The following is an 18291-nucleotide window of genomic DNA, read 5'->3' as shown; positions in this document are numbered from 1 at the left end:
CCAGTCATCTCTGCTTGTGGAACTCCTTCTCATCCTTGAAGTCCTTCTCAAATGCCGCCTCTCTCAGCAAGCCTTTCCCAGCTTCTCCCGGTCAGACAGGATTGCTGGTTCTCTGCACACTTGGTCTGAGGCTCTCTGCTGCCACCTGTTACGATCCAACTTGGTGTACAGGGTGACCTATTGATAAACAACAAGGACCGTGCCCTGAATGGGCACCAGGCACAGCGGGGAGCCCTGTGCACAGGCTGTCTTATTTACCCCTCCACAACAACCTTGAAGGTAGATATGATTATTATCCCTCTCTTTGCAGAACCCAGAAGCTCAGAGAAGTGAAGTGACTTTCCCAGGTATGAGAGAGAGAGCACCAGGATTTGAGACCAGGTAAGCCTATATTTTTTCTTAAAAGGAAAAGAAAAAGCATTAACACACACCACAGTAAAAAAAAAAAAAAATCAAAGTACAAAGGAAGACAGGGAAGAGCCTTTCTTGGACCCAGGTCTCCTTGCCAGAGGCAACCCTTGGGGGGGCGGGTTCTGGTGTGTCCTTCCAGGGAGATGGAAGGACATGTAACACACACACACACACACACACACACACGATAGCATGTGGTGTACCCTGTTCTACACCTGACTGTGTTTTCTTGACAGGATACGTTGGGGATCAGTTGCTGTCACTGCTTTCTTTTTCATGGTTGCATAGTATTCATGGTGTGGATGGAGACCATGCCTTATTTCATTAGTGAAGAATACTTTGGTTGTTTCCAGTCTTTTGCTTCTTGCAGACAGTTCTGTGATGGAGATCCTCAGTCATACACTTAGTATTCACGTGGGAGGATTCCTCTAGGATTAATCCCAAACTCCGGGGTCAGAGGGTGTATGCGGTCGTAATTTCGATGGCGACTGTCAGATTGTCCTCCCTGCAGGTTGTGTGGATGCGACCTCGCGCCATACCCCCTGGCTCCCCTCACTCTCACCAGTGCGGGTTGCTATAGAATTTCGGGGTCTTTGCCAATCTAATAGTTGAACAGTGGCCCTCTGCTGTAGTGTTTTGTTTTTTTAAAATATCACAGCTTTACTGAGATATAGTTCACATACCAAACAATTCAGCCATTTAAAATGTACTATTTAATGGTTTTTAGTATATTCACAGAGCTGTGTAACTGTCACCACAATCAATTTTAGAACATTTTTATCACCCCCAGAAAGAAGCTGTGTACCCATTAGTCACTCCACTCCCCCTCAGATGTTCTTCCTCTAGCTCTAGGCAACAACCAATCTTTGTTTCTATAGATTTGCCTATTCTGGACCTTTTATATAAAGGAATCGTACAGAATGCGGTCTTTTGTGTCTGGCTTCTTTCACTCAGCCTCATGTTTTCAGGGCTCATCCATGTTATAGCATGTCATCAGTACATCATTCCTTTTTCTTGCCAAATAATATTCCATTGTCTGGATATAGTAACTATATTCTAGTTGTCCATTCATCAACTGCTGGACATATGGTGGTTTCCATTTTTTGGCTATTATGAATGACGCTGTTATGACTATTCACGTACAAGTTTTTATGTGAATGTTTTCTTTTTTCTTGGGTACATACCTAGAGCAGACCTTCTGGATGATATGGTAACTCTATGTTTAATCTTTTGAAGAAATGCCAGGCTGTTTTCCAAAGCAGCAATACCACTGTACATTCCCACCAGCAATGTATGAGGTTTCCAACAACTTGCTGTTATCTGTCTTTTTAATTATAGCCTTCCTAGTGGGCGTGAAGGGGTGGCTCATTGTGGTTTTGATTTGCATCTCCTTAATGACTAATGAGGTTGAGCATCTTTTTATGAAGTTATTGGCCATTTGTAGTTCTTCTCTGGAGAAATGTCTATTCAAATACTTTGCCCATTTTTCAATTGGGCTGTTTGTCTTTTTGTTGTTGAGTTGTAAGAGTTCTTTATATATCCTAGGTATAGAGCCCTTATCATCTATGTGATTTGCAAATATTTTCTCCCATTCATGAATTCTTTTTACTCCTTGATGGTGTCCTTTGGACAGAAAGGTTTTTAATTTTGATGGCATCCAATTTATCCATTTTTTTTTCTTTTGTTGCTAATGCCCTGAGTGTCATGTCTAAGAAACCAAGGTTGTGAAATTTATACCTATATTTTCTTATAAGAATTTTTTCAGCTTTACTTTGCATACTTAGGTTCATGATCCATTTTGAGTTAATTTTTGGTGTAGGGTTTGAGGAAGGTATCCAGCTTCCTTCTTTTGCATGTGTATATCCAGTGTATGCACCATTTGTTGAAAAGACTGTATTTTCTCCATTGTGTGGTGTTGGCACTCTTGTCAAAACTCAATTGACTGTAAATGTGAGGGTTTATTTCTGTCCCTCAATTCTGTCCCATTGATTTATACCTCTGTCTTCATGCTAGTACCATGGTGTCATTCATTCATTCATTTATTCATTCATTCATTTAAAGTAATCTCTACTCCCAACTGGGGCTCTAACTCACCATCCCAATATCAAGAGTTGTGTGCTCTACCAAATCTGAGCCAGCCAGGTGCCCCCATGGTGACTTGATTACTGGAGCTTTTCCCCAAGTTTTGAAATTGAGAGGAGTGAGCCCTCAAGCTTTGTTTCTCTTTTTCAAGATTGTTTTGGCTATTCTGGGTCCCTTGACCTTCCATGTGAATTTTAGGATCAGTTTGTCAATTTTTGCCAAGAAGATAGCTGGGATTTTGATAGGGATTATATTGAGTCTGTAGATGAATTTGGGGAATATTGCCATCTTAGCGATGTTTAGTCTTCCAATCCATGAACGTGGGGTGTCTTTCCATTTATTTAGATTTTCTTTAATTTCTTTTAACAATTTTTGAAGTTTTTTAGAGTGTAAATTTTGCACTTTTTTGGTTACTCTTATTCCTAAGTATTCCTTTGATATTGTAAATTATTTCTTTATTTTTGGATTATTCATTGCTAGTGTTTAGAAATATAATTTAATTTTTATATATTGATCTTATACCTTGCAGTCTTGCTGAACTTGTTTATTAGTTCTGATAATTTTTTAGTGGAATCCTTAGGAATTTCTGTATACAAGATCATGTCATCTGCAAACAGAGATAGCTTTACTTCTTCCTTTCTAATCTGATTGCCTTTTATTTCATCTTCTTCTCTATTGCCCTGCTTGGAACCTTCAGTACAATGTTAAATAGAAGTTGTAAGAGTGGACATCCTTGTGTTATTCCTGATCTTAGGGGGAAGGCATTCAGCTAGTCACCTTTAAGTATGATGTTAGATAGAGTTTTTCACAGGTGCCCTTTATCAGATTGAGAAAATTCACTTCCAGGGAATTTGTTGAATGTTTTTACCATGAAAGAGTGTTGGATTTTGTTAAATACCTTTTCTGCATCTATTGAGATTACTGTGTGTTTTTTGTCCTTTATTCTATTTGGTATGGTATATTACATTAATCAGTTTTCAGGAAGTTAAGCCAACCTCGTATTCACCTGGTCATGATGTATAATTTTTTTTCTATGTTGTTGAATCCAGTTTGCTAGTATTTTGTTGAAGATTTTTATATCTTATATTCATAAAAGATAGCAGTCTGTAGTTTTCTCCTTATTTATTATTTTTTTAAATGATGTCTTTCTCTGGTTTTGGTATTAGGGTAATGCTGGCTTTTTGAACAAGTTGGATGGTGTTCCTAGTGAAGACTTGGTATTAATTCTTTAAATGTTTGGTAGAGTTCACTAGTGAAGCCATCGGGGCCTGGGTCTTTATTTGTAAGATGTTTTAAAATTACTCATTCAATATCTTTACTTGTTTTAGCTTTATTCAGATTTCCTATTTCTTCTCACTTTTGGTAGTTTGTATTTTTTTAGGAGTTTGTCCATTTCATCCGAGTTATCTTATTTGTTGGAGTAGGATTGTTTATAGCATTCCCTTATAACCTTCTTTATTTCTGTAAGGTTTGTAGTATTGTTCTTTCATTCCTGATTTTAGTAATTTGAGTCTTCTCTGATTTGTTCAGTGAAGCTAAAGTTTTGTCAATTTTGTTGATCTTTTTTAAAGAAGCAACTTTTGGTTTTATTGATTTTCTCTGTTGTTTTTTTATTTTCTATGCCATTAATTTCTGCCCTAATCTTTATTTCCCTCCCTTTACTTGCTTTAGGGTTAATTTGCTTCTCTTTTGCTATTGTGTTAAGGTGGAAGGTTAGGTTATTGGTTAGCGATCTTTCCTCTTTTTTTATTTCTTTTTTCTTTCTTCTTTTTTAATATAGGCATTTACAGCTATAAATTAACCTTTAAGTTCTACTTTTACTGCATCCCATACATTTTGATATGTTGTGTCTTCATCTTCATTCACCTCAAAGTATTTTCTATTGTTTTGATGATTTCTTTGACTCATTGGTTATTGAGGAGTGTATTAATTTTTACATATTTGTAATTTCTGTTATTGATTTCTTAATTCATTATATTGTGGTTGGAAATATACTTTTTATGATTTCACTCCTTTTAAATTTATTGAGGCTTGTTTTATGGTTTAGAATATGGTCTATCCCAGAGAATGTTCCATGTGCCATGTGCCCTTGAGAAGAATGTGTATTCTGCTGTGGTTGGAGAAATTGTGTACGTTTAATTTGCATAATCTTATAAGTGAGGTGAGCATCTTGTCATATGTTGAAGAGCCATTTGGTTTGCTGTAAACTATCTGTGATTATTTTTCTTATTTTGTGGGAGTTCATTATATATGAAGGGGAAAACCCTTGTCTCTCATATGAGTTACAAATATTTTTCTTAGTTTGTTGTTTGCCTTTTGAATTTGTTTATGATATTTATTGAGTCATGCAGACATTTTAGATTTTTATGTTGACAGATTTATCATTTTAAGAATGACTTTTAGGTTTTGTCCTGTGTTAAGAAATGTTTTTCCCATTTCGAGATTAGAGAATTTATTCTCTGCTCCCCTTTTTAAGCTTTTTGGTTTTATTTTTATGTGTTTTAAATCTGATGGATCTGGAATTTATAGGCATATGGAGTAGGTTTGAAACCCAACTTTGTTTCCTGATGGCAGGTCATTGATCTCAGCTCTATCTTAAAAATAATCTACCATTGGGGCGCCTGGGTGGCTCAGTCATTAAGCATCTGACTTCGGCTCAGGTCATGATCCCAGGGTCCTGGTTTCGAGCCCTGCACTGGGCTCCCTGCTCGGTGGGAAGCCTGCTTCTCCCTCTGCCTCTCCCTCTCCCTCTCCCTCTGCTTGTGGTCCCTCTCTCGCTGTGTCTCTCTCTGTCAAATAAATAAATAAAATCTTTAAAAAAAAATAATCTACCTTTTTGCACTGGCATGAAACACCACTTTCATTATGTGTTAAATCCTTGTATGTCTGGTGCAATTTTTGGACCCTCAGTTCTGTTGCACTGATTTGCCTGTTTTTGTGCTGATATGACACAGTTTTAATTATAGTAATTTTCACTATCTGGTCGGGCTATTTCCCCCTCATTACTCTTTTTAGGGTTTTTCTGGCTACTCACATACATTTACGTTTACTTGTAACTTTAAAATTGATATACCTAGATTTAAAAAAAAATCCTGTTGGGGTTTTATTGGGGTCACATTCAATCTTCAGATTAATTTAGGAAGAACTGATATTTTCATAATGCTTGCTTTGATTTTCTTTTCTGTTTTAAAGAGATTTTATTTATTTATTTATTTGAGAGAGACAGCACGAGCATGAGCAGGGGGAAGGGCAGTGGGAGAGGGAGAGAGAGAATCCTCAAGCAGATTCTGCACAGAGCCTGATGCGAGGCTTGATCGCACAACCCTGAGATCATGACCTGAGCTGAAATCAAGAATCAGTTGCTTAACCGACTGAGCCCCCCAGGAGCTCCTGATTTTATTTTCTGATTGCTGTTGGTATATAGATACATCATTGATTTTGGGGTAGTAACTTTTAATTTCCTTCCACTTTATATAATTTTCTTTTTGTTTAAAGGTTTTGTGGCAGATTCTCTCTTGGATTTCCCAGATATGTGCTGAATGCATCTGCAGATGACACTTGTCTTCTCTTTTCTAATTTCATTTTATTACTTCCATTTCTTATTCTTAGCTCACTGGATTGGCAAGGATCTCAGAGCAAGGTTAACTAGTGGACATGCTTGTCTTTTCTGCACTCTTTCCCTGTGAATTAGCTTTTCTAGGCCTGGGCTCCTAATGAACTCCACCAGACAGTCCCTCCACGGCCATGCACAGAGGTTGGCACATAGTAGTAATCTGGGAAGCCTTTCCCTCATTGTAAGAGTGATTACAAAAGAGCAAGGATCTGGGGCGCCTGGGAGCTGAGTTGGTTAAGCATCCGACTCTTAATTTTGGCTCAGGGCATGATCTCAAGGTTGTGAGATTGAGCCCCGTCTGGGACTTCGTGCTCAACGTGGAGTCTGCTTGTCCCTCTCCCTCTCTCCTCCCCTTGCTCACACACACACACTCTCTCTCAAATACATACATAAATAAAACCTTAAAAAAAAAGAACAAGGATCTAAAAAAGGTCTTTCACAGTAATGATGATGATAGCTAATACTTATTGAGCACTTCCTATCTGCTAGGCTCTCTCTAAGTATTACCTCATGTTTTCTTACAACAAGACTAGTTATGTGGGAACGATTATGCTGATTCCCATTTTTGATAAGGGGTAGACTGAGTCAGGCCCCCTTGGGGCTGCATGACTAGGAAGTGGCAAGCTGGCCTCTGAACCTGGCGTTCTAGCTCCGGGCCTGTATTTTTATGATGCTTCTGTTTCCCTGGAAGGTCCAGAGTTATGGTCGGTGATGTCAGAGGTTGGCCTCTGACCCCGGTGTTGCCTCTGTGTCAGGCAGGCGGAGGTGGTGGAGTGTGGATGCACCTGGAGCAGTGGGGGCTGTCTGCACAAGTGGGCGGTACACCAGAGGTGCTTTCTCATGCCACTCTCCTAGACCTCGAGCATCCCAGCCCTGGTGCACTCACTTGCTGTGTGGCCTCAGGCAAGGTTTGGCTTCTCTGAACCGTCGTCCCATTTGTTAATGGGCAGTTATAGTCCCTACTTCCTTGTGCTGTCCGGACAGTTGAGTATCCACTGCACGTAAAATTCTCAGCTCTGTGCTCGGCATTCAAGGCCTTGACACCTAACGCCCGCCTCCTCTTGCATTGTTCCTCTTGTCCCCTGCAGTTAATAATGCCAGCAAACACCATTGTGTGCTGTTTCTCGAGTACTTGTTCTGTGCCTGACACATGGCCTCTCCCGTTTGATCCTCAGATGTTAGGTTTATTATTATCCCCATTTTAGAGATAAGGAAGCTGAGACACAAAGTGACTTGCCCAAGAAGATTTAGCTCGTAAGTAGTGGAGGCAGGATTTGAACACAGGCCTGACTGGATTCCTCACTCTCAGATCCTAATCCCCTGGCCTCCCTCTGCCCTTAGAAGGAGTGGAGGGGACACTCTTCAGAGTCGGGAAGGAAGGGGCGGTGTGCTGTGACTGAAGAGCAGTTTATTCCCCAGACTCTTCTGGGTGTTGTGAGCGATTGTGTGCCTGGGGAGGGGGCATGGCCAGGTCAGGAGGTGCGGGAGAGCCTGGTGCCCTCCAGCAGAGGGGCCATGGGAGAGGGCAACAGCACCAACTGTGCAGGGCCCGGTGGACCCGGGAGAGGGGTTTAGGCCTCATCCAGAGGGGAGTCATGGGAAGCTCTTCAGTGTGTGTGTGTGTGTGTGTTTAAGTCTCATTAAAAAACAATTCTTGACAAAGTAATTTCTAAATGTCAAGTGATATAGCACATAAAGTAAAAAAGGGATTTTCCTCTCCCTGTCCCACACCTTTTGGATGAAACATCGTGAAGAACTTGGAATCCTTCCAGAACTCTCTCTGCCCCTCGACAGCCCATGCACGTGCTCTCGTAGACGCACATGCACACGCACAGGCCAGCTCCCTTTAGGGAACCACCGTAGCTCACGCGCACTCCCGCCGGCGCCGCACCAGGCCCCTGGCGAGCGCTGGCTCGTTTACCCCGCTCACCAACCCCGGGACTTAGGGAGCGTCATTGCCCCCCTTCTCCAGTTGAGGAAACTGAGGTCCCGAGGGGCCCAGAGGCCAGTCTGCCCCGGCCGTGCCCTCCCTGGGCCTACCGGTGCGTCTGCTCGGGCTGCTTAGCTGCGCGGCCGTCCCGCGGGGCACCGACCGTCATTTATTCATCCGCCCCCCCCTCCACGAACACGGAGGTCATTTCTGGTCTTCCGTGGGGAGCGCGAAGCAGCGGAGGCCCCCGTTGCCCGCGTGGCTTACAGAGACGCCTCTGGCTGCAGGGAGGAGGGTGCACCCCGGACCCCGGTGTCCAGGCCCCGGAAGGCAGGCGCCCCCCGAGGGAACAGCCCTGGGGGGTGGGAGAGGGCTCCGGTTGAGGAGGATTTGGGGACGTGGGAGAACCAGCGCCGAGACGGTGACACGTGACGCGGGGCCGGGGCTACAGCCTTGGGGCGAGATGCCAAGTCAGTCGGGGACCCCCCGAGCATGAAGGGCTGGGGCGGTGAGCATCCTTCCTGGTGCCTCTCGTGCACAAGCCCTCAGTCGGGAGCCTGAGGTTAGGAGCGGCTCCCCAGAGGAAAGGGGCCTCCTTCCTCTGGGAACCTCAGGCACCCCCAGTGCGGAGGCCTCACCACTTCCCCTGGGCCCCCCAAGGGTCTATCTGTACCTCAGAGTGTGCAAGTGGCGGAAGAGATGTGGGATTGGTTCCTCTCAAGTGGGCAACTCATGGTGACTTGGCGTTTGGGCCCCAGAACCAAAAGGCCCGGAGACAGGTTCCTGCCTCAGGAAAGGAGCCTGGGGTCTGGGAGGGTGGTCGCTCCCGAGGTCACACAGCACACCAGACCCCACCCTAAATGTGCCTTGAGCACACTCTGCTTTGTCGAAGCTGGAAACCTCTGGCTTTCTCTAGGAGAGGGGCCTGGGCTGCCTTATCTGCCCATGCCCCATCCGCCAAGGGCATCTGGCTGTTCCACGTGGGAGCTGTCCTGAGGGCAGGGGGTAGGGCCACAATTCCCCCAGCAGACCCCATGAGCAGCCCCTGATTCCTGCCTGCCCAGTGTGGTTCCCTGTCCCCGCTCACCCTCGCTGTGTGACCTCACACAAGTTCCTCAACCTCCCTGTGCCTTAGTTTCCTCATGGGTAAAACCGGAACACTACTAGTATCTACCTTCTAGATTATCGTGAGAATTTGACAAATGAGTATTTGCACACTGTTTGGAGCAGGGCCTCGACAAGGTCCAGGCCCTGGGAATTTTCGAATATCCAGGAATGACGCTTGGTCTCCACAGCATGGCGTTGTAGGAACAAAGGATGCAAATCATGTCTGTGTTCATTTAGTCTTTTGTCTATTCTGCAGATATTTCCAGAGCAATTAGTAGATGCCAGGCCTGTCCTGGCCACTGGGGAGGTGGAGGTGGATATGACCCAGGCCTGCCTGCAGGGAACTTGGTCAAGGGCACTAGATGGATCCCCGTTTTGTTTATAGTCATACCTTCCCATGATGCCCAGCTGCTTGTCTTCCGGGGGCAGGGCCAGCAATGTGCCGCTCTGTCCCGAGCATGTTCCGTGTGCCTTCCTCGTTGATTCTCCCAACAGCCCCATGACATGCGCACTTCTGTTCTCCCCAACTGACAGAGGAGGAAACTGAGGCACAGGGTCCCATGCTGGGGTGGCAGGGCTGGGATTCAAACGCTCTAGTACTTTAGCTCTTAACCTCCACACACCTGCCTCACCACAAACACGTGTTACTTGTATAATCAGATTTAACCACAAAGACCAACAAAACAAACAGAACAGAAACCCCACAAACCGACAAGCTTTGCAACCGGAGACCAGGCCATCTTACTTGGGCCTTGAAGGCTCTCTTGTATTTTTTCTGAGTGCCCTACTAGGAGTGGTCTTGGTCAGTGTAAGAGTTTGGGGCCAGGAGCTGTCTTTTTTCCCTTGCCCCCTCCCAAGAGGGTACGAGCATTTTCTAGATGCTGGGGGGGAGGTGGGGGGGTGGGGCGGTGCTCAAGGTCCAGGCCTGGCTCTCCCTCTTTCTCCACAGCACACCAACCAGTGACTCTTTCTCCTCTCCTTGATTACCTCCAGTGACAGGGGGCTCACCCTCCATCATTTAGTTTATTCTAAAGAAAGTTCAGGCTCCTAGGGAGTTCTCCATTTAAAAATTTTAAAAAATTATACTTAAAAAATATTATATATTTTATTTCCTCTGAAAGTCCCACAAACAGGTATCCTGCTAGCGCATGTGTCCTCGGACACAAGGCCCGGCCAGTTCATCTCTGTGTCCCTCTGTGGACTAGCATATCCCCTGCTGCACAGTCAGTGCTGTGAATGCTGTACCAGGGAGCCACTGGGTAGGGAATACAGTGGTTGGGGCCCAGCCTCCATCAAGCCTGGGGCTGCGGGTAACTGGGTCAGTGGGACCCACGGGACACTGACTATATGAGTGCTGATATGACCCCAGTAGATTGGATTGCATAGAAATTGGTCTTCTTTGTCCCCAGGCCTCCTGGCCTGTCCCTCAGGAGGCCCTGGTGATCCCTTGGGCTGTTGAGCAGGTCTCCTCAGGGCCTCCCCAGCCCCACATTCTCTGAGCTGGATGGTCCCCAGGGAGCATGCAGGCCGTGCCCACATTGGGCAGCCTGTCAGCTTGAGGCCCAGGGGGTACAGGAACTGGATGAGGTTCCCGTAGGGAGGAGAGCTTGCAGAGCTGGGCTCGTTGCTCAAGGCCGGTAGTCTTGCCTAAGGCCTCAACCAGTCAAGAGCACTTTTCCCCATCCATGGGTTCCCAGAGGAAATTCTGGACTGATTCCAGGGCCTCCAGCATTCCTGGAGAATATTCCAAACCCATCTTGCCGATATGTCCAGAACCACACAGTAGTAATCATAGCTGATGTGGTAGGGTACTTGCCTTGTTCACTTACCAGGGACCCCGATGACCCCATCATTTCCAGATTAAGAAATAAGGCACAGAGAGGTTAAGTCATTTGCCTGAGGTCACACAGCCGATTGGGGTAAAGGTGGGATCTGAGTTTGGGGAGTCTGGCTCCAGAGCCCACCCTTAACCACCGTGTCGTACCCTGCCTTGCTCATGCTCATAGCATGCTTTGGGAGGGTTGAAGGAAGGGACGGTCTGAGAAGCTCTTAGCATTGGAACTTTCAGAGGCAGAGCCTGATAAATTGTGACCCAAGAGTCAGAGCCATGGCGATGTCTCTTTCTAATCATATCCATACAACAGCCCTGAGAAGTCTGCTTTATCCTTGTTTTGCAGATGAAGACATTGAGGCCCAAAGAGGGGAAGTGAGTTGCTTAGGGTCACATAGCCGGGAGAAGTGGAATAGGGCCTCTGGTCCAAGACCCCTGACTCCACACCTGGTGTTCGTGCTGAGACCTCAGGCTGCTTCCCAGATCCTCTGGGACAGCCCCTGCCTTCCACCAGGTGAGGTGACGACCCATCAGGGCTGCCAAGATGACGGAGTGGGGAGGGGTGGCCATGATGGGTGGGACGACCCTAGCTAGGCTCACTGGGAGTTGGGGCCAACCAGGATCTGTGGATTGGGAGGTAGGAGGCAAAAGGGGGTGGCAAGGTGGTGGGCATCACTGGAGAGCTTTCAATTTGCTTTTTTTTCTGAGCCACGTGTTATCAAGGAGAGGTACAAAAGTCAGGGGGGCTTAGACCAGAAAGGATTTGGGGAACACTTCCCAAGGAGGTGACTTTTGAGCTGAGAACCAGAGGCATGAGTTATTCTGGTGAAGTGGTCGGGGAACAGCATTCAGGCAGAGGGAACAGCATGTGCGAAGGCCCTGTGGCTGGGGTGAGCTCCCAGACATCTCTCCTTCTTCCAGCCTCCTGCTGTATCCCTGCCTTGGTTGCAGTTTTTAGCACCTTTCACCCTGGTGTGAGACCATTTCAGTCAGTCATGTATTTGCTCAGCAAATCCTCAGTGAGCCCTCTCCTATGTGTTGTGTGCCTGGGATATAGACATGACTCAGATACTGTCCCTGCCCATGAGAGACAGAAAGTGACTCAGGGGAAGGTGGGGGAGGTTAGGCCTACTGATTATGAGTCATTTTTTTCTGTGCTTGGCCCCGTACCAAGGAAACCATTTATGGATTCCATCATTATCCCCACTTTACAGATTAAGAAACTGAGGCTCTGAAAGTCGAACTTACCCAAAGAGGCTAGTACCCTTCTTTGGGCCTCAGTGTCCTCATCTGTAGAATGGGTGGGGGAGTGGAGACTGTCTAAAGGGCCCAGGCCCAGCAGTCCTTCACCCCAGGGTGCTTTGTCCTCTCCAGCCAGGACCATGGGCAGCAACAAGAGCAAGCCCAAGGATGCCAGCCAACGGCGCCGCAGCCTGGAGCCCGCCGAGAACACCCACGGAGGCGGCGGGGGTGCCTTCCCCACCTCACAGACGCCCAGCAAGCCAGCCTCCGCTGATGGCCACCGAGGCCCCAGTACGGCCTTCCCCTCCGCAGCTGCTGAGCCCAAGCTGTTCGGGGGCTTCAACTCCTCAGACACAGTCACCTCCCCGCAGAGGGCGGGGCCGCTGGCTGGTCAGTGGGCCTTGGGAGTGTGGGTGCCTGTGGGCCGGGCCTCTCCCTGCCGCTGCTTCTCTCGCTGAAGGGGAAGGGTCTGTGGGTTTCTTGGGTTTGGGGACTGTGGGAGTTTCCTGGAGGCGGTGGGTGGGGAAGGGCTTTATAAACTGGAAAGTGTGGTGCACATCCATCATCTTTCAGGGGGAATCTGGAGTGTAAAGGGGTCTAGAGATATGGGACTGTAGTGGGGAGCTGAGGCCCAGAGGGTCAGGGGGCTATTTGCTCAGGGCAGCGTGGGGACTGGGTCTGAGGCTTTGCTTTTTGCTCTGGTCAGCCCAGAGATGGGTCAGGTCAGGAGGCCTTGGGAGGCAGAGGGAGCAAGGGAGGTGAGGAGGGAGTTCTCTGGTCCTCGGGCCGGCCCAGCGCCGCGATGCGCCCTTGCGCCCTCTGCTGGCGGCCGGGGGTATGGCGGCCCCAGGCAAGGGATGCTTAGAGAAAGATGCCGGCGTGGTCCCAGAGCCACACAAAGAGCCACACACAGTCCGCAGCTCCTGAGATATCTATGCAGACACTTAAACAAGCTGAGCTGGAGACACCATCAGAGATACTCACAGACACACCATGTACATAGAGACCCACTTAGGGACACATGGATGGGCACAGACACACAGCTATGCAGATGGACGCAAATACAAACATACATGCACAAATAACGTCATACTCCCAGATTAAGACAGGCGGGCAGTCAGAAGCCCCTCAAAGACACACACGGGGTACAGACACAGGCTCAGCTCGCAACACCATCACCGGTACCCAGAGGCCCACGATGCACACTCGTGCAGTGAGAACACACAGACGCACAGAGACATGGGGACACTCGTGGATGCCTCAGACACAGACACATCCCCGGGTGAGAGGAACAGACCCACACCCATTCATTCATGGTGCCCCTTCTGTGTGCTGGGGACACGGCAGTATGCAGAGCATGGGGGAGAAAAACAGAGCAAGGCTTATAAAATGTGTAGGGTGTTCGAAGGTGGGGCTGCCGGGAAGGAACAAAAGGGCAGGGAGGGGTCTTGGGGTGTGTGTGGGGTGAAGGTTGTGGTTAAAATGGGGGACAGAGAGGGCCTCTTTGAGGGGACAGTACCTGGAGCCAAGATCTCCCCAGATACATCGAGGCACCTAGTTACCCAGAGAGAAACAGGACAACTGAGTCAGGCGCAGAGTCCTTCATTCACTGGTTCATTCACCCACGGTTGCTTCTTGAGCACCTACTGTATGCCAGACTCTGGGAACGACACAAAGATGCCTGGGCTGCGGTTGGGGAGGGTCCCGTCATCCCCCTCTCACTCGCCATATCATGCCTCCTCCCCACGCACTGGGGCTTCTGGGTCCGCGGGGAAGATGGGCACTCAACCGAAGCCGACAGGCAGGATCGCCTAGAGCCCAGTGGGCACATTGACATGTGAAGAGATGCGCACGCCTCCCGTACACCCTCACAGGGCTGCCCAGACACACGCACACAGGTGGACACACTGCAGGCCCAGCCCCGGAAAGGTGACCTCGCCTCTGGGCTGGGCTGTGACGGTTGTGGGAAACCCTCCTGTCCACCCCTCTTTGGGGCTGTGGCCCTGGCCATTCTGACACATGCCACCCCTCTCTGCAGGTGGAGTGACCACCTTTGTGGCCCTCTATGACTATGAGTCTCGGACAGAGACCGACCTGTCCTTCAAGAAAGGGGAGCGGCTCCAGATTGTCAACAACACGTGAGTGACTCCCTTCCCCATCTTCCCTTGGGACCCTATCCCCTGGACCTGGTCTTGGGCCAGAGCCACTTCTGAGCGTCCCAGGGCCAGGGACAGCGCGATGGGTAGCCGACATGGCTAGTGTGAAGGCTGGCCGGGGTCCAGGGAACCGTCCTGGGCCTGTGGGAGATGAGACTGGTGGTGGTGGTCAGGGCCCCCAGGGCAGGGATCCTGGCTCAGTAACTCAATAGAACACAGCATCCCAGACCTCACAGAGGGGCATATGGTCAGGGTAGGACTGGGCCTGGGACCCAGGACTGCAGAAAACAGGGCCTAAAGCTGAAGGCTCTGCCCGCGGAGGTGCCCTCTTTAGGGACCTGGGGTTGGAGGGCCTGGGGCAGCTGGTTGAGCCAGAGTCTCTAGCTGCAGGGGGTGGGGCCCAAATTGGGAGGGGACAGAGGACCCATACTGGGCGCTCAGTGTGAGGGGGTTATAAGTGGGATGGGGTGTGGACGTCTGGTTCACCTCCAGAGACTCCAGCCTTGGGGTGGGGCATCCTAGGGCCAAGCTGGCTCTGGGGCCCCTGTGGGCAGGGGAGCAGGGACGGGGGGGGAGTGAACTAGTGAGGGGTGGGGAGGGCTCTGGCCATGGGGTGGGGGTCCTTCCTCTCCTCTTTCCTCCTCTCCTTTCCCTGCCAGGAGTGTCCCGGGGCGGGGTGCACTGCCTGTCATGGGGGGGTGGGGGCAGGCTGTGGGCCGTACGCCCAGGGGTGAGGGGTGGGGAGCGTCACAGTGGGGCAGGGGGTTGTTCCTGGGGGCACTGCCGACAGAGGGCGGGCAGAGCTCAGCACCTGCTGCGTTGCTGCCCCTGGCAGGGCCTGCTGTACCCCCTCATCCTCAGTCGGACCCCCCCCAATTCCTGGCTCCTGCTTGCTCCCTCCAGCCCCCTCTCAGCTTCTCCCTCTCTCTGCTTCTCTCTCGCTGGCCCTTAGGAGGAAGGTGGATGTCAGGTGTGTACACACTCCGTAGGTGGCGGGCCGGGGTCGGGGGGCTTCGCTGGTTAAAGGGGGGTGGGGCTGCCGTCTGCATGTGCCTCCACTGCATGTCCCTGCCTGTGGATCCTGGCTCCCCTGGCTGCCCCCCTCCAGCTTCCCCAGCTGAGGCCCTGCCCCCAACCAGTGTGACCAGGTCCTGACTTGAACCCTGGGCTGCGGTTGGGGAGGGTCCCGTCATCCCCCTCTCGCTCGCCATATCATGCCTCCTCCCCACGCACCTTCCTGCTAACCCGGCCGCTCTCCGTCCTGACCGGTCGGCCTCCGCTGAGTGCCAGCTGTATGCAGGGTCCAGTGCCGGCCCGGTGAGGCCCGGGTGGAGGAGGGGCCTTCCCGGAGCCAGTGTGGCCGGGGGCCCGGCTCCAGTCCAGACCCAGTGACAGGCAGAGGGCAGGGCCAGGGTCGGCTCGGGCGTGTGGTCCCTGCTGTGTACCCCCCGCTGGTGGGGACTGCAGGGACCGGAAGTTTCAAGCAAGTCCTCGAAGGAAGGACAGTGATGGTCTGTGGCCGGTGGAAGTGGCGGAAGGCAGTCCCCTGAGAGGGGCAGCTTGCGGGAGGGTGCAGGGCTAGAGGGGGCGGGATGGCCTCAGGGCTGTGGAAAGGCCAGAAGGTGCTGAGGATAGAGTAGAATTGGTCCTTGAGCGTCCTCAAAGGCCTGGCTAAGGAGGTTGGACATCAGCAACTCCAAGTGTGTCTTGCTCGTTCATGCCTCCCTACCCTTGTGCATGCTGTTCCCTCTGCCTGAAACACCTTTCTCCCGTCTCTGCCTGGCAAACTCCTATTCATCCCTCAAGATCCAGCTCAGGACGGCCTTCTCTGTGAGGCAAAAGGGAAAAGAGGTGCCAGGTGCTGTGCCAGGCGTTTCTACCCATGTCCTTGTATTTACTCCTCGATGCAATCCTGCCAGGGCTCTGGTGACGGGGGAGGGGCTGTCTCCCTTTTGCAGGTGAGGAAACTGAGGCTCAGAGATGTGAAGGCCCTTGACCAAGGTCACACAGCTAGCAGGTGGCAAAGCCGGGATGGAACTCGGGCAGCAGATCTCTCCCCATCTTTCCGCCCCTTGTGTGTCAGAATGGCGGTGCCGCTCAGCGCCCGGGCGGTCCCAGCGGTTTGCATCTGCCTCCCCCAGACCGGGAGCTCCCGGGGGGCTGCTCTTGGGTCTGCCACCTTCCTGGATCCCCATATCACAGCGTGGGCTGCGTCCCTGGTGTTGCCGAGCACGCCTGGTGTCATGCGGGCGCCTTATTTATGTGGCATCACAGCCCTGGCAGGTGGAAACTCTGATTTGCTTTACTTTGCACAGGAGGAAACTGAGGCCCCTGGAGGTGAGGTGACTTGTTCGAGGTCACACAGTTGGTGGTGGCAGAGCTGGGAGGGGCGGGCAGGCCCTCCTACCCACGGCCAGAGGAGCCAGGGGGAGGGAAGGGCCCCAGTTTCAGGGGAATCTCTACCGGAGGTGATGGGAAGGGCACCTCAGGCTGGGGCCACAGCTTGAGCAAACAGGGTGTGGTGGGACGGAAGGCTCTGGAAGCTTTGGTTCTGCCTCTTTCACCTAGAGCCGGAGGGCTGTCCTCCCCTGTCCTTTGTCTGGCCCCTCCCCTCCCTTCTTCCTGCTTTCCAAGTAGGGCTGAGGGTGTTGGGCCAGGCCTGGGGCCGCAAGTGGTCGAGTCCTGTCCATGGGAAGCCCTTGGGTAGCAGTGAGGCGCCATGACTGAGAGGGGCACCGGGAGCCCTGTCCCCATCACAATGCTCAGCCACCCCTTTGCCTGAGAAGTCCGGTGGTGGTGGAGGTGGGTCACCAGAGCAAGGGGAGGGATAGAGGAGCTGGGGGCACTTAGTAACAGATGAGTCACCCAAATTTGAGGTGTTCCTCATAGCCACCCAGGGACTACCGTGCATGTCCTACCCCCACTATTGCTTAGGGCCAATGATTTACTCCCACCCCTGCCACCAGCCCCGGCCCGGCCGGAGTGAGGGACGTCCTGAGGCTAGCCGGTGGCGGGGCTGGGCATCGGGGAGGGGGAGAGCTTAAGGACTAGCCTGTCTGTCGTTAGGGTTTGGCCAGGGCTTACTGGGCCTGGGTACTCACAGGAGCCGGCCTGGAGACCCTGCTCCCTGGATCTTCATGCCAACTGGCCCTAGGTCCCAGCATCCCAGGTGCTATGTGGCCTGGGTCTGAGGAAGCCCACCGGGGTCTGACGTCTGACTGTCCTGAGCCCCCAGCCCTGGTGTCTGAGTCTCTAGGAGTCAGGGCCCTTCTGGGTCTGACTCTGGGTTGTTCCCCAAACTGCCCTTTCCTCCTACCTGGATTCCAGCAACTTCTTTGGGGGAGCCATCCAGCAGGCACTGATGTCTCCCCCCTTGTTCTGGGTACTCCAGTTCCACTTCCCACCACGGGGCAAGGGATACCTTTTTACCTTCCTCACACAACCTCCCCTGGCAGGCCTCAGTCTGCCGCCTCCCCACTGACCATGTGCCCAGGCCTCAGGGCTTGCCTGCAGTCCCCAAAGTGCTTATGTGACCAGTCCCAACAACCCAAGTGACCAAACCAGAATAACTTCCCAGGTTCTGAAGCTGCCATACCCTGATCCACAGGCCAGCCTGGCCAGCTCGAGGATTAGGGTCCCAAAAGAGGATGAGGTCACATAGTTAGTGAACAGCAGTTGGGATATAAAATTGTAGCTGGAGGACCCCCCGTCCAGTGCTTTTCCGCTGGCCACACGTGGGAGGGCAAGGGATGGGGCAGGGAATGTGTGTCATTCCCTTCCATCCTTCCCTTCTTCCTGTCCATCTGATAAGGACCAGCTGCACCCCCCCCCCCCCCCCGCCCCGCCCCGGCACGTGCTAGATGTAGTAAATCGGCTCAGCCGGATAGATTACTTCCAAGTCTGGGCTTAGATTGGTGTC

General features: G+C 51.0%; 1 protein-coding gene across 3 annotated transcripts in view; it reads left to right on the top strand.

The window, feature by feature from the left end:
- Window positions 1-338: 338 nt before the first annotated feature.
- The window catches only part of SRC (SRC proto-oncogene, non-receptor tyrosine kinase), a 31761-nt gene continuing 13808 nt past the window's right edge, over window positions 339-18291 (top strand). For 2 of the 3 annotated variants that reach the window (XM_032419535.1, XM_032419534.1), the window contains exons 1-5: window positions 339-381; window positions 11321-11488; window positions 12349-12606; window positions 14255-14354; window positions 15325-15342. In XM_032419535.1, coding sequence (XP_032275426.1) covers window positions 12357-12606; window positions 14255-14354; window positions 15325-15342 — 368 coding nt within the window. In that variant the 5' untranslated portion in view covers window positions 339-381; window positions 11321-11488; window positions 12349-12356. The remainder of the gene's footprint in view (window positions 382-11320; window positions 11489-12348; window positions 12607-14254; window positions 14355-15324; window positions 15343-18291) is intronic. The other variant, XM_032419536.1, reaches the window with a different exon arrangement.

Source organism: Phoca vitulina, unplaced genomic scaffold (assembly GCF_004348235.1).
Source record: "Phoca vitulina isolate PV1807 unplaced genomic scaffold, GSC_HSeal_1.0 scaffold22, whole genome shotgun sequence".
NCBI classification, from domain to species: domain Eukaryota; kingdom Metazoa; phylum Chordata; class Mammalia; order Carnivora; family Phocidae; genus Phoca; species Phoca vitulina.
The sequence above is the reverse complement of the archived record's forward strand: the minus strand, read 5'-3'. Positions and strand labels throughout refer to the sequence as shown.